General features: G+C 43.5%; 3 protein-coding genes across 6 annotated transcripts in view; 2 read left to right on the top strand and 1 right to left on the bottom strand.

The window, feature by feature from the left end:
• The first annotated feature begins 1,223 nt into the window (after positions 1-1,223).
• LOC118887944 (putative claudin-24) lies at positions 1,224-2,195 on the top strand. The gene has a single exon (XM_036838867.1). The coding sequence runs from the start codon at positions 1,530-1,532 to the stop codon at positions 2,190-2,192; it is 663 nt and encodes a 220-aa protein (XP_036694762.1). The 5' UTR covers positions 1,224-1,529; the 3' UTR covers positions 2,193-2,195.
• Positions 2,196-3,523: 1,328 nt separating this feature from the next.
• Positions 3,524-4,473, top strand: LOC118887945 (claudin-22-like). Its single transcript, XM_036838868.1, is given in 2 exon segments — positions 3,524-3,946; positions 3,949-4,473. Coding segments are annotated over 2 exon segments (657 nt in total). The 5' UTR covers positions 3,524-3,750; the 3' UTR covers positions 4,410-4,473.
• A 1,323-nt stretch (positions 4,474-5,796) lies between these two features.
• WWC2 (WW and C2 domain containing 2) overlaps positions 5,797-10,024 on the bottom strand; it is a 163,848-nt gene continuing 159,620 nt past the window's right edge. For all 4 annotated transcript variants that reach the window (XM_036838737.1, XM_036838739.1, XM_036838738.1 and 1 more), the window contains one exon: positions 5,797-8,562. In XM_036838737.1, coding sequence (XP_036694632.1) covers positions 8,496-8,562 — 67 coding nt within the window. In that variant the 3' untranslated portion in view covers positions 5,797-8,495. The remainder of the gene's footprint in view (positions 8,563-10,024) is intronic.

The following is a 10,024-nucleotide window of genomic DNA, read 5'->3' as shown; positions in this document are numbered from 1 at the left end:
AGGGCAGTGGCTCCACTTTAGGAACCTGCATGTCCTTCCTGCTCCAGGCGGGCGCATCAGGTCCTGCCTCTGGCTGTGGCCACAGGAGCCCGGTGGCCCCATGGGCAGGAGCAGCCCTGGAAATGGGGGGCGTGGTCTCTCCTCCTGGCCTGTGAGGCCCTGCAGAGAGGGTCCTGTTCTGCAGAAGCATGCACTCAGGTGTGGCTTCAATCAGAAACACAAACAAAGAGCTTCCCTGGTGGCGCAGTGGTTAAGAATCCGCCTGACAATGCAGGGGACACAGGTTCAAGCCCTGGTCTGGGAGGATCCCACATGCCGCAGAGCAACTACGCCCATGCGCCACAACTACTGAGCCTGCGCTCTAGAGCCCGTGAGCCAAAACTGCTGAGCCTGTGAGACACAATTACTGAAGCCCGTGCACCTAGAGCCTGTGCTCCGCAACAAGGGAAGCCACTGCAATGAGAAGTCTGCACACCACAGCGAAGAGTAGCCCCTGCTCCCCGCAACTAGAGAAAGCCCCGCACAGCAACGAAGACCCAACACAGCCAAAAATAAATAAATAAAATAAATAAATTTATTAAAAAAAAATGCAAACAAGATGACGCCTTGAAGGTCAGCCCCATGGTGGCTGTTTGTCTTGGAATTGGCAGGAGTTGTCATGCCTGGTGCTGCTTTGTCTTTGTGGCTTAAATGACAGTGAAGACAGCTGAGCTCTGGACAAAAACAAACAAACAAACAAAAACAAAAAACAAAAAACAACACCTCCTGGACACTAAGAAATTACGCTTTACCCCAAGTCCTTAACAAGGATGGAGAAAATCTCAGAATGAAATCCAGAGCTTCCTGAGATACCCCCCTCTCCCCTCAGTACCTATGGGCACAGCCTCAGCCTCGGCATTTTACTTCACCCAGTGAACCAGCCTCTACCTTGCAAAGGAATCTGAGGGAAAGTCTTCTGCCAAGTCCCAGCTGAGTCCCTGTGACACTCAAGAACCTGGGCCAGGTTCTTGTGTAGGTTAAGGAAGCCTGAGAATAATAAAGATTATAGGGAAACAGTCTACCTTTCTTTACAAGGTCTTGTTTTGCATCTCTGAAATCTCAGATTCAACTATTACAATGAGGTCCTGTTGTAGAAAGAGCTGGCCTTTTATCACCACTTAAAATCTAATTAATCCATATTGAAGCACAAAGATTTCTGTTGTATTTTAGGGTGAGGGGTCATAGAGCCCTCTTTGTTCATCTTTAGACTTATAATCATCAAGCATTGGGGATATAATTTTACCAAGCAAATTGGAAGGTAACAGATCAAATCCTTATCAGAAAGCCTAACTCATAGTTTTAACAGAGTCCTTCGTCCTTTACATGAAACATTATATTCAAGAAGAACAAAAACGCATTTCAGAGTGCCCAAAGGGTTAACGACCAAAGCTTATATTCCCCAGGCAGCATCGAACCAAGATTGCCACACTACTGTCCACCACAGGACAGCAGCGCCTATAGAGGTGGCAAGGGTCCTAAGATCTGTTGCGATGGCTTTAGTCTTTAGAGTAGCAATGCAATTCGTTGGAATTTTGCTATCTCTGCTGGGATGGGTTTTATCCATTATTACAACTTATTTGCCACATTGGAAAAACCTCAACCTGGACTTAAATGAAATGGAAAACTGGACCGTGGGACTCTGGCAGACCTGTGTCACCCAAGAGGAAGTGGGGATGCAATGCAAGGACTTTGATTCTTTCCTGGCTTTGCCCGCTGAGCTCAGGATCTCCAGGATTTTAATGTTCCTCTCAAACGGCCTGGGATTCCTGGGCCTGCTGGTGTCGGGGTTTGGCCTGGACTGCTTGAGAATTGGAGAGCGACAGCAGGATGTCAAGAAGCGGCTGTTAATCCTGGGAGGAATTCTGTTCTGGGCAGCAGGAGTCACAGCCCTTGCTCCTGTCTCTTGGGTCGCCCACAGGACAGTCCAGGAGTTCTGGGATGAGACCATCCCCGAGATTGTGCCCAGGTGGGAGTTTGGGGAGGCCCTCTTTATCGGCTGGTTTGCTGGATTTTCTCTCCTGCTCGGAGGGTGTCTGCTAAACTGGGCCGCCTGCGGGACCCAGGTTCCCCTGGCTTCCGGCCACTATGCAGTGGCAGAAATGCAAACTCAGTGTTCACACCTGGAAAATGGAACTGCCAATCCTTCAGTGTAAGACTCTGATGAGACCAGAGAGGTGTATCTCCCTATATCAACTGTGATGGAGGGTCTACATGATAAAGGGTTCTTTGTTATGTAACTATATTTGTGATGCTCACATTTTCTCATTACATACATTAAATAATGACTTTTCTATCCTAGATACCCCTTCCCCCCAAAACCTGGAGAAGTAAGAAAGAGGCAAATCTTATATCTAAAAGAAAATGATTGTGGTAAGCATTACATTAGGTATGAACAAAACAAAATTTCATTCATCTGGTTATTTAAATCAACATTTGGTGGCGGTTGTCCAAGAGAGTACTATTAAGCTTTACTGTGTTCATTTGATATTAGAAATGTTTTTTTGGTTTTGTTGGTAGCTGAAATTGATAATTAGTTCCTGTTTCCTAAAGAAAAAAACCTAACAATCTGAAATCCTTTAAGCATTCTGCACTAGCAAAACCACATGCTAAGCCTATCCAAAGTGCTATTTCCGCAACAATGACTTGGTCTTTCTTGAACAGAGGTGGTTTGTTTAGGAAATTGCTAAGAACCCTGTGTGGCAGGACTTTATGAGGCTGAAGGTTTTCAGTACATTGTGATACTCTCAGATTTAAAATACTGGCCAATCTCTTCTCGTCTCTTCCCTCAAAAGCTTCGTACTTTAAAAAGATAAACAATTCCAAAAATATTTTTCTTAATATCCAGCTCATCTGCCCTAATAAAAATTTTCCTTTGTTCAATTAAAAGTTACATGCATGGGGATGAACCAAAAGAGACGTTGATTCTAACTTACGCAGTCCTACTGTTTAAATTTTCCAGGGCATAGAAAGCATATTTAAGCAAAGAAACAAAAAATAGCAAGTATTTATGTCCCTGTGTGTGAAGCTGTCAGGAAGGCGTGGAAGTAAACAGACTTGATATTTAGTTCAGAATCGTTCATATGTTATTGGGTATATGTAGCCTAAGAGATTTAAAAAAAAAAAGAAAACCCTGATTTGAGGTCTACAGAAGAGATTTCTGAGATTGATTTATTTGGTTAAGAAATACTTTTCTTGAACCTGTTTTTAAAAATGATAACACTCAGTTATAACCACAGTATGCGTATTGAAATGAGACCTCTTAACAGTTGAAAATCTGATAGGTGCAATTAGTAAGATATAAAGTAGCAGTTGAACCAAACCGTCAAACATCTTGCACGGAGACTTCGTAATTCTTTGACTTGTCAGAAAGGTCAGGAACAACGTGAAAGCCATTTATACTTTAACAATGAGAGGACTATTACTACTTAATGTTATCTCAGGGACAAACTGCCTACTACAAAATGCAGCCCATAGGACGTGAACATGATCTTGGCCACACCTTGTCATTACTGGTTTGCAGAATTATTTCCCTATCCTTTTCTGAAAACTATTCAACATAGAATTGAACGATAGCAACTCTGGCAAGAATCCTCCTATATACACAATGAAAAAATAGTTCTGAGCTCTGCAAGTGATAACACAAGTGTCACACTTCTTTTCACAGACACTGAAAGGCAGGGGTTGGTCTGGCTAAGGTCACAGGATTTTATAATGGCTTTAATTTTTAGAGCTGTGGCACAATTAGCGGGAATTTCACTATCTTTGCTGGGATGGGTTTTATCCTGTCTTACAAACTACCTGGCACAATGGAAAAATCTCAACCTGGACTTAAATGAAATGGAAAACTTGACCATGGGACTCTGGCAGACCTGCGTCACCCAAGAGGAAGTGGGGATGCAATGCAAGGACCTTCTTTCCTGGCTTTGCCTGCTGAGCTCAGGATCTCCAGGATTTTAATGTTCCTCTCAAACGGCCTGGGATTCCTGGGCCTGCTGGTGTCGGGGTTTGGCCTGGACTACTTGAGAACTGGAGAGCGACAGCAGGATGTGAAGAAGCGGCTGTTAATCCTGGGAGGAGTTCTGTTCTGGGCAGCAGGAGTCACAGCCCTTGCTCCTGTCTCTTGGGTCGCCCACAGGACAGTCCAGGAGTTCTGGGGTGAGACCATCCCCGAGATTGTGCCCAGGTGGGAGTTTGGGGAGGCCCTCTTTATCGGCTGGTTTGCTGGATTCTCTCTCCTGCTCGGAGGGTGTCTGCTAAACTGGGCCGCCTGCGGGACCCAGGTTCCCCTGGCTTCCGGCCACTATGCAGTGGCAGAAACGTCGCCTCACTGTCTACACCTGGAGATGAAAACCACTCAGCTGAAACTCTAAGCCAGAAGGGATCAGCGGTGCCCTCAGATGATTTGGTAGGATTTCCTGCTACACAGTAACCCGTTCACTACGCTTTTGATTTTCTGAAATGCATTTTCCCGTCGCTTCTGAAACTGTCATTTCTTCCTAAGATGGTAAACCACTTTTATCTTCTACTCTGAGACCAAAACCAATCAAGACTTAACAGTAATCATACTCATTACTGGGGATGAGTTTTCTCAGTTTTAAAATAGATTCAGTGATTGCACAGAACCGGTAAATAAAACATTGTATTAGTACCTACACATCTTTTGAAGGTGTTATTTAATAGAGATGAATCATTTGGCAATTGGAAATGTTACTGCTGACCATTGACTTCTTTCAAGTGTTTAAGATCACCTATTATACTGAAACCAAAGTCTGGCTGCTTATTTTTTTAAAAGGTATGACATCCGATTATATTAAAAAACCTGCTGGCTCTCTGAAAGCTTGAGAGGTGCATATGGGGGACACATCATCTGTTTTTTAATTGGAGACTTCAGTGCCTCTATGGAGACTTTTCCATTCATTCATGTCTTCTTTACTGTGTCAGAAGCAGAGGAGGGCAGTCTTGTGTTTTAAAGATTCATGTAAAATCTACCACACCAACATGCTTTTGCTTCTGTGTCCTGTGCTCTGCGGTAGATGGTGCAGCCACAGGGGCACTGCAGGTTGGGACTGGGGGGTGTGGGCAGATCTCCCCACCCCCCTTTTAAAAAAAAATCAGCAATATATATGGTCCAACCAAGAACTATTCACAGCAAGCTGCTGGCTTGGGGAATTCTTTTTTTTTTTTTTTAATTTATTTATTTTATTATTTTATTTTATTGGTTTTTGGCTGCGTTGGGTCTTCGTTGCTACGCGTGGGCTTTCTCTAGTTGCGGCGAGCGGGGGCTACTCTTTGTTGCGGTGCACGGGCTTCTCAATGCGGTGGCTTCTCTTGTTGCGGAGCATGGGCTCTAGATGTGTGGGCTTCAGTAGTTGTGGCACAGGGGCTCAGTAGTTGTGGCTCATGGGCTCTAGAGTGCAGGCTCAGTAGTTGTGGCGCACAGGCTTAGTTGCTCCGTGGCGTGTGGGATCTTCCTGGACCAGGGCTCGAACCCGTGTCTCCTGCATTGGCAGGTGGATTCTTAACCACTGCGCCACCAGGGAAGCCCCCAAACTTGGGGAATTCTTCATGAAAGAGTTTATATTTGTTTGGTATATAGTTCAAGTAAACTTTTGTGTTTGCGCCAGAGAAATTCACTGAACAATAAATGACACTGAAATAAAGTATTAGGTAATATGTATCTTTGTTTAAAAAAAAAAAAACACTGAATTTTTTTCCACCCACAAACACATGAAAAGTGCAGAAACCAGAGTTAATCTATGTGATGTATTTGCATACTTTTACAAACAAGACAAATTAAAACAGAAACATATTCAGAATTTAACCTGATTAAATATTTAGTTCAGTCCTGAGCTTTTGATATTTAATACAATATAAAGTAATAGCAAAAAAAAGATTTTAAATTTATTTGATTTGCATGCTACAGAGATTCAGCTAAACTTTGTTCATTTGGCTAGCAATATTCTTTTTGTACCTGTAACACTTAGATTCTGATATACAAAATTGTAATAACATACTGATAATTCAAACTTGAGAACTAAATATTACATTCTTTTTACCCTGTGAAGAATAAATTCTACCTTTAAAAAATAGTACTTATAATATTAAAATTCATGTTGTCCATATGGTTTTGTGAGAAAGTTATTAAAATGTTTTGTCACTGTGAATCATTTGGGTTAGTACAAATATGACAGGATTGTTAAAAGCTGCCTATAAATACATAACACTATTGCTGATTTTTAAAGAGTGAAAAAGGATTATATTAAGTTTGTCTCTCATGTTAGAAATGAGCAAATGCTGTAAAATAAAACCAAAAGCATCTTGGTCACAACTGCTAACTACCAGCCTGAGACAGATTTTATTCTTTTATGCTTGTCTGAAACTCTTTGTCGTACAAAAAGTTAACAGCTAATCTGATGGAATTTATAAAGCTGTAAATATTCCAATATAGCCTCTTCTGTGTCAAACATTTAAGATGGCCAGAACCGAACTATATATTAAACAGAACATAAATAAGACCGTAAATAAATAAATGAAGAAAATAAAATCTTACGGTACAACCACACATAATCCTATAAACATTTTCATGGTCAAACTAAGAAGCTGAAAACAGCTGACCTTCATTTAACTCTACATTAAATAAACTTCTGTTTTTCACATTTGACCTCGACAAGGATGAACGGTGCTCTTCCTCCAGTTCTCCTCGGTCACCTAACAGGATGAACTGGGCCGCCTGCAAGGACTGTACTCAGTCAATTCACGAGGCTGGTTTTTGTTCAAAGTAGTGTCACGTCCAGTTATTCCTTCAAAGACTTTTGTATATAAACGGTGGGACACTTGGGAAAAAGTCATTACAGTTCTAGGCTCAGAAATGGCTTGATCTGAATTTTGATTCTGATAAAATGAACCTTCCAAAACATGTGTAATTACTTTCAAATAAATATTCTTACCAATGAGGATTCTAGCTTAGGAACAGAACTTGTGTTTCTTTTTTTTAAGGGGCCCATTCCTTTAAGATGGTTTTTTCATCTCTTAAAAAAAAAATTGATTTCACTTGTTACATAAGATGGCTCACCAAACATTGCCTCTTCCAGTATTACAGACCGAGTAATATGTATGATTTAACTTGCATAAACCTATTTCTTTTAAAAGCCTTTTATGCTGGCAGAGCTAACCTGGGGATTTGTTTCTTTTAAGAAGTGCTTGGGTCGGGTAAGCTAAACTTCTCCACTGGAGGAAACTTTGGTCAGTTTCCATCTTGTTTGCCTGGAATATATATATATATATATTTATTTTTTACAAATGACTCAGCTTTTACTTCAAATTAATAATCTCCCCAGGCACTCTCTTCTCTTTGCCTCCCAGCTCCTTACCACAAGTTATAGATAGGATTCCCTAAAAATGACAGCTGCAAAGTAATTTCTAGTAAATGTTAGAAACCTGTTTACTGAAGTATTTAAAAAATTTTTGGCAACCTTGATTCAATCAAGATACCCTTTGCTCTGTTCCTGGTTTCAGCAAGTGATGCTCATGTGTTCCCCTCCACAGTACCAGCACCGTCTGTGCTCAGCACCCTGGGCCCCTACCTTCCCCCACTTGGTACCATCCTCACACCTAGGACGAAGCATGACTGATGCAAGCCAGACACTCACGTCTGAACACCGACGCGCAATCGGGTTGGGCGAGAGGCAGCAGCTGCCCACTGACGTGCTGATTCTAGTGTATTTGAGGCGAACTGGCTTTCTCCTTTCACCTCCCTACCCTTAAAGTCCTACCTCACGGGATCTGTAGTGTGCTGGGAGCACTGCTCCTTCGCATTCTTGCTTTCCTGCACTCAGCGTTTTGTTTTTGTTTTCTTCAGACAAATAGAAAAGGACCAAGAAAGGCAGTTGTTTTAAGGAAACAAAGTGTTCCGACAGAGGAGATGGAAATGAACGCAGCACCTGTTTCAGGTGGACCCGGGACTCTGCACTGAAGCTCATGCTCAGGTTCAACCTCACGCTGAACGAGCTGCCCTCTAGCACCAAGCATCACCTGGCGCCACTGCCAGCTTCATAGTTGCCCATGGGAAAACAAAGGAAAAGCGAAAACCGCCTGCTGCTAAACTGAGTTATTTCTCAACAGTTGGTTCAATAGGATACACGCTGGGTCCCGCCTCTATTCCATTTTTACCAAATAAAGCCCACTGGCGATACACGTACACTGTACATCTGTGTACCAGATGATCCTGTTTGGGTTATCTGATTTTTTTTTTTTAAACATGTAAGAATTACATTCAAGGTACTTTACAAATTAACATGTTGAAAATCTGATGTGAAATAAAAGCTCTTTAAGAATTGACAGTTATATTACAAAAAAACCCAAAAAACAAAAAACAAAACCCCAAACAAGAAAATGTTCAGTCTTTTGCCCTCCCTAAGAAATGAAGAGGTGAAAACACGATCTCGTCAGCGATGTAATCAGACGTCATCAGCCGGCAGGGACGGGATGCTGATCTTCGCTCTGGTGAAGTAGGCAATCTTCTCCCTAGAGCCGGGGTGAGAAATACACCGACTTCAATAGGATGTTGAAAATGCTCTATGCCCGTTAAAAATAGTCCCAAGAACGCCAGCGTTGTCTCCACAGGCCCGGATGGGAGATCTTGTCCTTAGCTAGAGCTCCATTTAAAATCAAGACTGTCTTCGCCTTTTTACGGAAGGACATAAAGGAGAACGGCAGCTCTGACCCACGGTAACCACCGGTCGACAGAGGCAGTAAGGTCCCTCCCAGGATTTCCAACCTCAGACAGGTTTTAAACCACTGGGGCGGGGGTGTCGGGGGAGCGTGTCAGTCTAGGTCTGAGCATTTCTAGACCAGGTAGTAGAGGATTCCAGGGGCCAGAATCCTCACAGGAAAGTACACAATCCGGGGAGAATTCTTTAAACTCAATACCATGCTAAGGTAAGGGCAACATAATGAGCGATGGATACCGGGGCTCAGATGAGGGAAGAGAAGGAGCCTGACCGTCGTAAAGGCAGATCTGCCGCATCCCGATGCGGGGATGAGTAGAAACAACCTGAGAGGGAGAGGCTGAGAAAGAAGGGGCGGGAGGGTTTTCAGAGCTTAGGAGAGTGTCAAGAAAGTAAGGTTTTAGGGTTGTAGAGCCGCCAAGGACAGGAGCAACACGTCTAGCCTCCAAGAAGCCTTCACATCGAACAGTCCCCCCTCAACACAGGCTGCTGAGGGGGTTCCCCACGTGTGGACACGCTGGAAGCCCTAAGGAGGCATAAAGCACGGGCCCTCCTTCGAGGAACTGGGGGTGAGATGGTGCAGGAGCGTGGGGTTACGATGCAAGAACTCAGGCGGAAAAGCTCTACGTCTAAGGAAAGGAGAGAGAAGGAAGGAAGCATGAAAACCCTGGGCAAGTTGAAAGGAGAGTTATTTTTGTGCTACAGCGTCCTTTCCATTGGCTCAATTCTATGAGATAAAATTAAGAATTAAAGGGGCGAGTGAAAGTAGTCACGATGTCACTGAAGGCAGAACCCAAAACTGGGGTCTTTGCTTCGACACTTCCCACAAGCGAATTTCTTTGGCTCACGCGGTGCTTTTTAAACACACAAATTAGTTGTCAGTGTCTACGCTTGAGATATTTCACATAAAATTCCTGATTTCTACCTTCCCTCGACAAATCGGAAGAGCAGGGAGCCCTGGGCTTTGGGAGAGCAGCTCTGGGAGAGCGCCCCAGGCCCCTGTACGTATCCCGGTCCATCTCCCTCTCCTTCATCACCTGCCTGGTGATACGCCTGGCTTTGGGTGCTCAGGGAGTGTTTATAAACATTTATTTCGGGTTTTAGCAGCAGCTGAGGTTGGATGACTTCTCCTCTGGACAGTGTTTCTTGCACCAAAGGCACGAGAGGATTCCCCGCACCACCCTGCAGTTCTAGAAATCCAAGGAGCGGCATCCTCTGAAAGTTACAAGAGCGACCCTGGAGCTGAATGGAGACAGGAA

Source organism: Balaenoptera musculus, chromosome 21 (genome assembly GCF_009873245.2).
Source record: "Balaenoptera musculus isolate JJ_BM4_2016_0621 chromosome 21, mBalMus1.pri.v3, whole genome shotgun sequence".
In the NCBI taxonomy this organism is placed as follows: domain Eukaryota; kingdom Metazoa; phylum Chordata; class Mammalia; order Artiodactyla; family Balaenopteridae; genus Balaenoptera; species Balaenoptera musculus.
This window is presented reverse-complemented; position numbering and strand designations above follow the sequence as displayed.

Coding starts and splice junctions, on each gene's coding strand:
- LOC118887944 (XM_036838867.1), top strand. CDS start 1,530: ATGGCTTTAGTCTTTAGAGTAGCAATGCAATTCGTTGGAATTTTGCTA.